The sequence below is a fragment of the Ambystoma mexicanum genome, chromosome 2q (assembly GCF_040938575.1).
Source record: "Ambystoma mexicanum isolate Mex_15411 chromosome 2q, UKY_AmexF1_1, whole genome shotgun sequence".
Classification (NCBI taxonomy): Eukaryota; Metazoa; Chordata; class Amphibia; order Caudata; family Ambystomatidae; genus Ambystoma; species Ambystoma mexicanum.
This window is the reverse complement of record NC_090924.1, coordinates 92,503,472-92,516,952: the sequence shown is the minus strand read 5'-3', so window position 1 is coordinate 92,516,952 and position 13,481 is coordinate 92,503,472. Positions and strand designations below refer to the sequence as shown.

The window sequence follows — 13,481 nt, the reverse complement described above, 5'->3', positions numbered from 1 at the left end:
CTTGTAGGAACTGGCGCACCTGGTAACAAAAGCAGCTGTACTTAAATTCCAAACTCTTTGAGTGTCTTATCAGGCTATTGGCTGAACATAAGGGAGGGAAGAATGGACTGATGGACTACGGTCCTCTCGAAAATTGATGAATCCCCCTTGCATTTGCCATTTGTTTATTATCTCTGCCTGCCCTTCTAAAACTTGTTTGTCAGGCAAAACCCAAAGAACCAACCCGCCATCTCCCAGGGCCCTTTTCCAAGCCGTAGCCTTCTCAATCTCCTTTTCCTGTGCTTGCTCCCACCTTTCACTCTCCTGATCAAGAGTAAGAAGTGGGTTCTCATGACCTGGAATAGACGCAGGAAGAACCTACCCAGCGCTCCATTCAACAGACATTTCATAGACTATTGTGGAGATACCCCCTCTGTGCCTGTCCTTCTAAAGCTTCAAGTCAAGGCCAAAAGAATCTCTGTAAAATCTCAGGTCTGCCAGCCAGGCCGAGTCTTCTCCCAGCCCCTCTCTCTGCCCTTGGTCCCACCTCCCATCCTTCTGATTGACTCGCAAAATGGGTCACGTGACCTTGGAACCCCCTCAAACTCCATCCACCTAGGGCAACTGAAGAAAGGCAGAAGCTATGGTTGCCTCCCGTTTGTCTGATGCTTTGGCCCTGGTACTGCTACCCTAGCAGACTGTTGGACAGCAGGATAAATTAGCAACTACTTAATTACAACATCTTTCTTCTTACTGAACCCAGAGCTGAATCATAATCGTGCCTAGCTCCTTCTACTTTAACCTTAGCACTATTTTCATCCAGGACAGTATTGCACCAGTTAATGTACAGACGGTCACATTAATTGCGTTTTGCATTATCAGTTGAATCCATCACACAGCTGCATCAACTGCAACAGGATAACTGTTCAATCTTCAGCACAGTTACTTGAATTTCTATACTTCCTGGTTATCACATAGAATAGCTACATCAACTATTCTGTATTACCTGTTGCAAAGGTGCATCAATTACACTGGTACCAGTTGAATTCATAAGACAGCTGCATCAATTACCTTTCTATTAATGGTTGAATCCACAGCATAACTTCATCAATTGCACTTTGACACCTGCTAAACCCATAGCATAACTTATTTATGTGCACTGAGATATCTTTTGAATACATAGCATAGCTGAATCAACTACACTGTAATAAGAGTCGAGTCCATAAGACCGCTGCATCAGTTGTTTTTGTATTACCTGTTGAATCTATAGCATAGATGCATACCTTACACTCTGATACCTCTCAAATCATTAGCACAACTACTTTAACTGTTGTATTAACTGTTTAACACGTAACATAGCTACATCTATTTATTTTTGTCTTACATGTGCTATCCATAACATAACTATTTAATTTCCACTGTGATGCATACTGAGTATAGCACAACTTCATCAATTTATATTCCCTATTAATTCAATTTGATAACTACAACAAATGCACTGCTACCCGTTTAATCAAAGCATAACATAATTTGCTCTGTGATGCCTGTTGAATCCATAGCATAGCCACATCTTTTTTTTGCATTCCCTGTTAATTGATGGGGACGCTACCTCCATTTCGTTGTACCTTTGATTCCATAACATAGCTACACCATTTGCATTCAGATACCAGCTTAATGCATAGCATAGCTATCCCAACTGCACACTGTTTACGAGACGAATCCACAGCAGGTCTACACCAATTACACTATGCTAATATGGATTTTCAGAATCAGCCCTGTGGACATATTGGACATATTCTGAGAGGCCACCGGATTCTGCTGAACAGGGAAAGATACTAATGTATACCTCAACTCTATCTAAGTAGTGTGAGTGATTAGGCTTAGACTTGGGAGAATGTGAGGGTGGATAAGGGTTCAGGTAAGCGCACACATACACAAAGCACTCTTAATAATAAAAGTTATGCAGAATGTATAAAACTACAGTTCTATTTTTTTGGGGCCTTGGACAACTTTTATCATTTGAAAATCATGTGTTAGTAATTCACTAAACACACTTCTAACATATGTACATTCACATCGGAGTGCTCTGGCTACAGAGCGATAATACTTTACTTTGAACACAGTTAGATCAGAATTATTAGAACACTGTAGCATAGTAAAGCAAGTGAAGTAAAGACGAAAGGTAAATATTAAACTCATTTCAGAATATGTAAGTAAAATGAAGGAGTTAAAATCATAATACAAGCTTATAAAAATAAGATCCTACACTGTAAACGTCTTTCCCTTGCTAAAAGAGATGGGGCTCGTGCCCTAAAATCACACAAGTCCCAATTGAACCCTTTGGTGGAAGTGAGGAGTCTTTTCCGTAGGCTGAAAAATTGTTTGCAAAGCCAACACACATTTATAAATGTGTTAAGGTAGTAAGAGCAAAGTAAGCAAAGTACTTAGTAGGTACTATCCCAACCCCACCACTGTAGGCAAAGCCCTGGAGGAATGGGGGTTTGGAGCGGGGGTGATCCATTTGACCATCATGGTCAGGCAAGGGAGATTTGGATTAGAACTTTGCGTCTGTTTAACCCATTGATAAATGTATGCTATTGTAAGGTAGAAATAAATGTGTAGCCACCAGCCTGTCCTGGACACATCATACAAGTAACCATAAAGATACTAAAAACAAAATAGAAAGCGATATAAAGTGTTTCTACCACACTTCACTGAAAGGTGATCGGTGTGTTGTAAAACAAACAAGGAATTTCGTAATGGGGGACAGGGTCCATCCTGCACGGATAGCCATTGGGACTGATCAGTGCCACAAACATAGATAAACTAAGTAAGGTAAGTAAAGCAAAGAGGCTTTAGTTAACTTTTAAAAAAATAAATGTGAAGAGTTATGGAGGGAAATCTTTCCTAACGCACTATGCCAGTTGAATCCATAGCCATAGCTACATCAATTCTTGTATTATCTGTTGTGGTGGCCAAGATAAGGCCCCCTCTGCCAGCCTCAGTTTGCAGCAAATAAGGAGATCAGACAGCCCGTAAATCAATCTTCATGTGTTTATATCGCAAATACACAGCATACACAGTTATCAGCAGGGAAGAACAGCATGCAGCAGGGGCTAATGCTAAATGTGTAGAGCATAAGTGAAAGGGAAAGTCTGACGTGTCCTCTGCCCTAGGATGGGTTTAAGCCTGTCCGGGGTGTCGTGTAGAGCGGGCCCAGGGAGGTGACATGGAGGGTTTGAGGCTTAACTGTATGGGAGAGCCTAATTGCATTGCATGACATAATATAGTTTTGCAAAGCATAGCAATCCTGCATAACATAGCATAGCAATCCTGCATAGCATAGCAATCCTGCCACATCACTGTTAATCCATAGCATGCCTGTATCAGTCATTTTGTTTTAGATGTTCACTACATAAATTGCACTGTAATACCAATTGAACCCAGAGCAAAGCCGGATCAATTTAATTAGCGGACTAGCTGAATCCAGAGAAAAGCTACATCGTTTTGCATTGTGATTTGAGCTTGTTTTATAGCAGTACTGAGATCAATTACTTGATCCTTAACAATAATGCCAATAGTACTAGGAGGCCCATTTTGTTTTGTGCCATATGCTGAACACATAGCACTACTAGATAAAGTGTGCTGTGCTACCAGTTATATCAATAGAACAGTATAACCCACCCCCAACCAAACTTCACCTCTGGCCCCCATCTCTCCCCCCCCCACATACGACCACAACACCAAGCCTGCAGTCCATGTAATAAATGCAAAAACATGCCAAACAAGCATTGGCAATACCACCAGTTTTAACTTGTGGGGGCATGGGAAAGGCACTTGTCAGGCACTGCCATACTGGTATTAACTGCCCATTGATGGTAGCAGGTGCAAATTATGTGAGTACCTGGGCATACAGTAGCTGTGTCAAGCAAATGCCTAATACCTATACACAATCCAAAACTGTTGGCTTTGTTAGTGCTTGTTTTTAACAGGACTTCTGTGAAGGACATGTATAGTGCTTATAAATAGAGTGGCTGAAGCCAGACCTCGGTTTCAACATTTTTATTGCACCGGTAGCTGTTTACAGCTCCAATTAAGTCATTAACTCTCAGATGACTGCTTTGAAAAACAAAGGTGAGGCTTGATTAAAGCGAGCTGAAAGAGTTCCCATGAGGAGGTGTTTTAGGCGGGTAGGGGCAGGAAGTAGGGTAGAAATGGCCATAGGGATTAGCATGGCCATGGGCAGTTACTGTGTGGGAAAATAACTAAACGACAACTAAAAGCTTTGTGTCCCTCCTCATATGCAATTTCTCCGAATCTGTACTCTAATGCAATAGTTTCGGCTTGTAGGAGGAAAATAACATATTTGTAACCCAATATCACGCCTGTTACCAAATGGATTACACCAAAACCATCTACAAAATCATATTTCCGAGAAGTCTCACTTAACACACTTTTCATCACAAGACAATCCTTAATGTACACAACCATTACATAAAAATTGCAGGGGGGTCCTCCTGACCCGAAGAACAACCTTCTCTGCTTTTTAAACTCTGAAAGCCCTTTTGGAAATTTCTGGGCAACAAACAAACATGACAACAATCCTACCACACTCTCTCCTCCTACTGGCAAACTCTATCAAAGTCACAACACCTTCTGTCAACAACATCTCAGACTTTTAGTCACTCTGTCTCGGGAGGATAGATCAGGGGCAACACGCTCATCTTGGAAGCAAGACGACGCAGAGCAACACAGGTTCGATCCCTGGGTCCGTGCTGTGAAACCTGTGGGTATTATGCGTGTTATAAATAACCAATTACAATTACTCTCATTTATCTGCTCAGCACTTTTTCTCTAATCTTTCCGCCACGTAAATAAACCGCTTTGCTACAGCCAAACTTTTGCAAACAATTGAGCGCTTCCAGCCGCTAGCCTCATGGTAGACAGCCAATATCGAACAATTCTCAGCGATTTCAATGTCTCGCTGGAGAAGGAAGAAGGCAGCATTGCGCAATCTATTGCTGCTAACTTGTGCAACGTGCACTATATCTCAAACAATCGGTGAAGGGAGCTAATCCACATAGCTGACTACAGGCTTGATGGTGAGTTTTGTGAAGTGTCCAATGGGATAAATCTCAAATCGAATTAGTAGTCATTTTAAGAGGTCACTCAAAGGCATTATCCAAGTAAATATATGTGACATTGCTGAGAAAATGCACTAAAGAGCACAAAAATATAAAATCTTTTATAATTGTTCTTAGTGGTAAACATTTGCATGCAGGAAAGTTTCTGTAGAATGAGCAAATAACCAAATCACCGTGAAGGATGCTCACCGTCTCCAAAGCCCTGGTTCTTGCTAAGCTGGAATACTGTAACAGCCTCTTTCTCAATCTTCCTACTTCTCTCCGTCCGCTACAACTCATCCAGAACAGAACTGCAAGACTTATTCTTGGCCTCAAGCCCAGGGGCTGCATCTCTCTGGTGCGATAATCCCTCCACTGTCTCCCTGTGGCTGCTAGGGTCAAGTTCAAGACGCTCTGCATAGTCCACAAGTCTTTCTGAGGCCGGGTCCCACACTATCTACAATTCTCTCTTCCTAAATACTCTCCTTCTAGAGCCCTCCTCTCATCCTCCTCTAACTCTCTGCCTGTGAGTCGGTTTTCCAAGCAGAGATTTGGGGTAGATCTTTATCCTCTGCAGGCGCCTCCCTCTGGAACAACCTCCCTGCCTCTCTCCACTTTGAGCCTGAGCTCCTTAAGTTCCGGAAACTCCTAAAGACCTTCCTCTTCTCTTCTTCTTTCTCTCTCTCTGTCTCCCCTGTTAATCTCCTATCTCTTTCTCTCCTTCCTAACCCCTCCATCTCTTCCCTAACTGTTCAGCTTTTGCAGACTGGTCGCCAGGCTCATCTCCAGCGCCTCGCAGGTCCCATGGTCCCCTACCAGTCTTTGCACTTGCTTACGGGCCGCTGCACTATGCTGCACTTTCAGCATACGTTCCATGAGAGGGGTAACCTCTCTGCACTGGACTCAAGGCCCTGCTGGACTGGGCACACTTTTTCACCCACCCCCCTCCCTTGCACTACTGTCTGTACACTTGCATGACTTTACAAATCCTAGTAAGTTCTGTCCTGTTCCCCCTTTGTCTCCCCTCCCTAATCTGGTTTCGCCTGAAACACTTCATGCACTTGCACTAGGAGAAATGCTGTCGGACCTAGTACGCTAGTTACATTTTTGTTAGATCATTCGGAAACCCCAAGGCCTTAGAGTGACTATACTGTATTCCCTTGCTCCCTTCCCACCTTGAAGCACTTCACTTGTGTATAAGCGCTGTACAAATAAACAAATACAATACATTCAAATAAAAATATATTGCAAAAATAATTGGTAAAGTCCACTAAAAAAAAGTGCAACATATAACATGAAACTATACGAAGAGCATTGAATGGACAAAAGTCAAAGCAACGACAAAATAACATCAAGACTACTTCAAAATGCAGATATCTAACTTTTTCTGGAGGCACAAGACAGATTCCGCAATTTCTATTGGACAATGCTCCTAAAGGTGAAGGGACACAATCAATTTATCATAGAAAGCAAACTAGAACAAAAATGCATTCATCTGACTAACAGCCTTATTAATGGGCTATACAGAAATATTGAGTGGGATAAGGTGATTGATCTATAGATGCCCTATCAGTCTCTCCCTTTTTAGATAAGTGTCGAGAGGAGGCAACTGGCAGAATTCCCATCACACACTGGAAATTTCGTCCTGTATGAACTTTTTATCCGTTCAAGGTCGGATGGTCGCCCCCCCTCAACACCACGAACCTTGCATAAACCATGGGCGATTTATTTCCAACAGGGCTGTGGCAGGATATGGGAATCTCCACTGATCATGGAGAAACCACACTACCGCACACACTCCCGTTCCCCAGAAAGAATGTACTTACAATTCACTGCCCCCTCATGGCAAAGTCCTTCGTGCCTCAAGTCTGTGCCGGAAGGGTGATCTTGCGAAGTGTCGTCAGGCTCGCCAGCGTGGACTGCAGTGACTGCAGACAACTTGCCTCCAACTCTGCTATGCTCCGCTCAAAGCTTATCTGAGATTTCCGCCTCCTCCGGCAGGTAGTAGACAGAGAAAAACATTATAGACTGCGGCGACTTGCCCCAAACTCCCTGAATGACCAATACTAAATCCTGCATATGAATGTGACCTTTGCACCTGCAACCCCTGGCCCTCCCTTAAACTGACCAATCCGTAACTTCAACAGTTGTCTCGGAAGAAATTGGAGTAAGGTGGCTAAGTTAACATACCTGTTCTCCACTGCCTACCTATTCTCTGCAGGGTTACAAGGATGTGAAGTCATGTCCTTATCCCTCTTTCCCGACTTAGTTCTGAGTACAGATTTTTTGTTTTACTTGGGATTTAGTGGATAAAATTCAATTAAGTGATCTATACAATCCTTAATCCAAAGGCTGTGAAATTGCCCATAAAGGTGAACTGACAAGTATGCCCACTAAGCAGAAAGCATAGTGAATAACGAGTAAAAAATTATATTGAAGAAATAATGATTAGCTTATACATTAAATCCTCCAGTTTATTTTATGTTTTGTGCATTATCTCACTCAAGTGTGATCAGAAGGCCGTCTTGCTGCACCATCACATAATAGAAATGGTTTGAGACAAATAACGCTTTAGAGGAATGGCATACTTACTGCTTGTATATAAAATATTGGCTGTAAATTCAATATTTTGAAAAAACATATTTTACTTAGTGCTGTTTTGATCAAAAAAGATTTTGTGAAATTGACTTGTTTTCCTTTCTACTGAGATGTAATGTGGAGTTAATACAATGAAAAATACATTTTTAAATTGCCTCATGCAATCACTGTTTTTTGACATTTTGTCACATTGTAAAGAACAGCTGCTAGTTTAGACGTTAGTTCTGTGTTAAGCCATTTAAGAATTGGCCCAACCATCTGGACAGATTATAAATCCCAACCACTCTTCACAATCTATTTCCTCGCGTGGCCCAACAAATATTACATGGTGGTTATTTTCCATCAAACTATGGAGGGCCAATCTCATTGTACCAAATAAGTTTGACTATGTGTGGTGGAAGTTAATCATATTCTAGTCTTGCTTGTTGTAATCCTTTGCTCCATGACCAATTTCTAGTGTGTCTTTCTATTGCTGGCAAGGCTACCATCATGATCCCACATTCAAATCATACGCTTGAATGTTTCTTCTGCACTTGATGCCTGTCAAACTGTCGAAACATGAGAGTCAATGTTCTACAGTCCGTGTCAAAAACGGTGTTAGCAGCAGCAACTGTCAGGCATACAGTGTGTAAATAAACGGGTGGTGTGTAACTAATGCATCTTATTCACATTGTGTTAGGGAGATTTTCCATTTTTATGCCAAATCCCCACCACCTGTCAGACACCATCACTTTTTGCTGGACTTCTCGATATTTTGTCTGTTCTCCTGAGTGAGTGGGGGACTTTTTCCCACTCATTCTTTTGCTCTGACCAGGGGAACCCTTACTCATTATTTGTGTACTTTATTTTGTGGCGTCATGCTTTCCTACATCTTTACGAAGGCATCCGTAATTTACTTTTGCAGCACACTGCAGCTTTTTATCAGTGTTGCTGGAAGCCCATAGGCTTCCCTTTTCATTTTCCTAGTGAGAACATATGTTACCAAGGATGGGGGCGGGGGGATACTTGGTATCCTTATCTTTTTATTTTGTGAGTTCAGCACACACCACCTTATGTGGAGTGCTGAGGTGTTACACTGTATCCCCTTTCTCACTACTCCTGTTACAGTGACAAGTAAACCTGAATGGCTGGTGGCATTGGATACAATTTACTGACTTTTGTGGATTTGTCCTACCCCAGCTTTGTTCACAGCCGCGATAATGCACAGAAGGGTCACCATTGACCCAAAATGGTGGCTGTTTTCTTGTTTCGTCATTTTTTGTTTTCTTGTCCTTTCTTGGTCTTTGTTTTGCCATCCTGGGTGGGAGAGGTCATGGTTTGAATTTTTTCCTTGGCGGAAATCCTCTGTGAAGCCCCCCAAGGCCCCAGAGTGTCTTTGCAGGACAGGAAGAAAGGGAGCATCCAGAAACTCTGCTGTTCTGTCTTCTGGCATGCCTGTCTGGAACCAGTTCCAACTGGGAGGCTGTCTATCCTGAAAGCACAGTCATCCCCGCCCCTCCCCCCCAATGTGGGCCGAGTGTTGACTGGCTGGATTCCTGGTCCACAGACAGTCCACCACTGGAACAAAAATCTGAAGAAAATGACCAGAGATGCCTGCTGCCGCAGAAGCTCGCTAAATTAACTGCTACTGTCCTGACCCTTTTTTCAAATCGACAGGGAAGCCCTGAAAAGGATGACTTCTTTCCTTGGACTGGTGGGCATAATCAGTTGTAAGACAACCTTCAATTTGGACCATCCATTGACGTGCTGACACCTTCCTGGGTTGCAAACCGCCAATACCCTGGGAGCTGCAACCACTTTGGGGTACATTGTCTTGCCACTAACTAGCTCTCCCAACTTTGGTGGACTCCTTGCAGACCCACAGAGGCACGAATCCACAAGTCCCCTTACGAGAGTGCAGGAGCGAGCAAGTGAGTTAAATCCACCAGCAGTAACCGTTCTTCATTGGCGTCTGTGAAAAGGCACCAAAACCACAGATCTGTATTGGAGCACAAAGAATCCTTTTCTGGGGTCCCCTCTCTCTCTGGACTGCTGCTGCAAAATCCCTTCAAAAGTCTCACCTTGACCAAGGAACAAGGGACCGGGTCTGCAGCTGCTACATCGTGGAGGCGTCCAGCTTTATCCTCTACATCACTCCAATGTACTGTGGGACTATTAAGTAATACTTACACGGAGTAGTTGTGTCGCTCCTTTATTGATGCAGTGCTGATTTAATTGTTTGGGTGTTCTCCCATACACTTTCGCCCAGGCCTAACACTTGTGTGCATGCAAGTAGCTTCCTAAGCCCCTGACCCCCTTTTACCAACAAGAGCTTGCGACTTGTAACTGAAGGATTATCTGAAACTTTGACTTTTTATAGCTGTGTCTTACCTACTTTACCCTCCAATCTGACTTTGAAGAATTCATACCTAGATGGGGATCGACTGCTAAAACCTTAAGGCCTCTGAAAAGTATTAAGTCTTTAAAAGTGCTTACCTGATCATGTTGGAGCTGTTCATACATTTTATTCCTTCCACTAGACTATACTGAGTTACTAAAACAGTGGTTTTACTTACCTTTGAATTTCATTCAAATGGTTTACTTCCCTGAATAAATGCATTGGGTTTTCTATTGTGTTTATTAGCTTTGAAATAGTACTTACCTATCTGAAGATTTATCTTTGCCTTGTGTATATATTAAATAACTATTTTTATATAACTCTGTGTTTCTCGGGGCCTATGCATTGTCTAAGTTCTCTGTACTGACCTGCAGCTCGCACCTCCCTCCTAACTTGAGCCTCGCTGCTCTGCCATTGCTACTCGAACCTTGAGTAGTACAGACTTATATTAGAAGTTGGGGCTCTGTTATACCAAGGGGACTTTTATAAAGTCCTACCATAGTTGGGATTTAGAGAAACACCCTAACAAAGGTAACTGAGTATTATGAATCTTTCCTCAAGGGTCCTGTGTGCTGTGACAAAAAAGGTTTAAAAGGTGCCTCAGCATTTGAAGCCTCACACCCCCCACCCCCGCACCAACATACCAACGTATACAATGCCTATATACACCTTCTGGCACAATTGGACTTCTTTTTTAGGGCGTACATATGCATCCCAAAAAAAAGGCAAAAGGCTACAATACACAGAGGTGTTGATCAGAGTTTCTTTTCAATTTGTAACATTGCATCTAGCCAGCTTCACTTCCTGAACTTTACTCCCTAGACTTTACTAGATAATATTTTCAGGGACTGGTTATGCGCATTGGCTATTGCAACCGGACTACTTGATTAGTGATATAAAAATGTTTGCTTCACCTAAAACCTTTTTCCATCTCAATATCTTGATCGCTCTTTGATCAAAAAATCATATTTTCTTGCCCGTTTTAGGGTTTAATTGGTGACAATGTATAGCTGGTAAGAATTGTATCCCTTGTCGCAGAACAGTGATAACCTACACAAAACATCAACTTGTTGAGGTGGAAAGGTTTGCACTGGATCTCAACATGTGATGGAAAGTGAATGAAGCAAGGGACTAAGAGCCAGCTGACAAACAGTGAATCTGCATAAACATGTGGTGTTCTCGGAATTAGTTGGGAGATTTTTGGGAGTGTGAAAATTAAGTTCCTTTATGCTACCCCAGTAGGATCCGTCATATGTAACAACCATTGTTGTTGCCCCACGGGCCCTAGATTTCATTCTAATGGTGTTTCCAATAGTGAATGTGGATGTTTTTAAAGCAACCTACTCGCTGGCTAACACATGTTTTTTTTTGTTTTATGTGGGACCAAGCCTGTTTTGCATATGGTCTTTCCCCTTGTGTAATGGCTTGTCAGGCTGAAGAACGATGGTCTGGAGGGTTGACCAGAACAATGCCAGAGGTTAGGATTCACTCCAAAACTTCCAGCCATCACCTCTTTTGTTTTGCATAAGTCACCCTGAGTGGGATGGGTATGCACAGACTTGGGTCCCGAACCTGCTGGGCCTAGAGATCCAAGCTCCTCCTCACGGATGACACAGAAACATGTCTTGGGTTGCTTGTGGTCTCATGCAAAAGGGATGTGACCTAGCAGTTCGGCAGGACTCTTCCTTTTGGGGTGGGACCAAGCCTGATTTGCATATGGTCTTTCCCCTTCTGTAATGACTTGGCAGGATAAAGAACGATGGTCTGCAGTGTTGCCCAGAGCAATACCAGAGGTTAGGGTTCACTCCAAAACTTCCAGCCATCATCTGTTTTGTTTTGAATTTTTTAAATGTTTTACATTTTCTAAATTAAAGGATCACACAGCCGCACTAAGGGCACATTCCCCACCCTGGGACACCTTATATTTTAATCCTTGCATGTTTATCTGAAATGCTAGCAAAGGGAATTCATTAACATTAACATTTCTTATCATGTCACGTTGGGCAACCCTACATTGTAGCCTTCACACAGAAATGCAAACATTGAGAAAGGCTGGTGTAATTGGGTGCCTTTTTTGTTATCATCCATCAAGTGCGCGTAAGTGCCAGACAATGATTAGGTTGGGACAGTTTTTATACATTGGTTTTAAAGAGTGATCGGACAAAGTGTGTGCCAATAAAGCATTTTTTGGAGCACGGGAAGAGACTGACGAGAGCTCTTTCACAGCGATTATAATCTTGTTGTGTGTCCGATTCCCCTGTCAAGAGTTCAAAAATAGTTCTATTGGCCTGAAATCTCCAGGGTTGTTAGTCATTTTTATCCCCTTAATTCTACCAGAAAAGGGAACAGCGGCAAACTGGAGGCAGCACAGATCATGAGTTCTCATTCCTACCCAGGGTAATTCTTGCTTTTGTTTTGTTCACATAGGTGCTGATGGCAGAGCTTATACCATTGCTTGAGTCCAGAAGTCTCCAAGGACCTTCGTTGGCCCTTCCGTACCGCTCTATCTACAGCCAGCTGTGTGAGGGAGGGCAGAAATTCCCTGCACTTGTCTTCGATGATCTACCAGACTGACATGACTGTCTATTTCTGATCAAACAAAAATAAGACTTAACTCGAGTATGGCATGTGAAAAATATAACATGATGGACAACATTGTGTTTTAATAATGAGCCATACCAGCCTGTTACATTCTACCGTTTGTACCCGTTCTGTATTGCCTTATTTCGACCACCCAGTTATGGCGTACAAAATTGTAAACCTCTGGCCAACTGTTTAGTTGGAAAATAAATCGAAACAAGTATCCCTAGTTGTTTAATGGTGCCTTGTACAACAATCCGAGAGTGGTATAGACTGCCTTTGGTATGAATAATGTAATGTAATTCAGTCTTGTATAGCACGACTTTTACCATTTGAGTTGCCTCTTGGCACTGCATTGTATAGGATGGTGAATAGAGTGGCAGCGGGGCAAAGATGGTAAAGCCAGGCGTTTTGATTTAAGGTACCCATTTCTGTGTGCTAGCCAGATTCTAAGCGAAAGTGGCTATGGCATGTGAGGGCAGACACATGTGTTATCCTTCTCAGTTGCTGACTAAAGCATTTCACATTGTAAGCCCAGATGACATGGGGATGTAAATAATGTGCTATACTGTGGTGGGTCAGGCGCAGAGTTAGCTCAACAGTAGGTGTGTGTGTGTGTCTGTCTGTCTGTCTGTCTGTCTGTGTCTGTGTGTCAGACCAGAGGGTGGATAGATTGAAGATGTGCATGTTAGTGAAGGCTAGTTGGTTATGTCAGTATATGTCCATGGCTACTTGCCTGCTGGAATGGTGTAATAAACCTGGTGTCCCATTGCTGAATTATCTGGTTTGGGGTATGTTATCCTGGACCCAAGGTAATCTCATTA

General features: G+C 42.7%; 1 protein-coding gene across 3 annotated transcripts in view; it reads left to right on the top strand.

The window, feature by feature from the left end:
* Positions 1-12,882, top strand: part of TEDC2 (tubulin epsilon and delta complex 2) — a 202,938-nt gene extending 190,056 nt beyond the window's left edge. For all 3 annotated transcript variants that reach the window (XM_069646927.1, XM_069646928.1, XM_069646926.1), the window contains one exon: positions 12,505-12,882. In XM_069646927.1, the coding sequence (XP_069503028.1) occupies positions 12,505-12,651 (147 nt within the window). In that variant the 3' untranslated portion in view covers positions 12,652-12,882. The remainder of the gene's footprint in view (positions 1-12,504) is intronic.
* Positions 12,883-13,481: the final 599 nt, after the last annotated feature.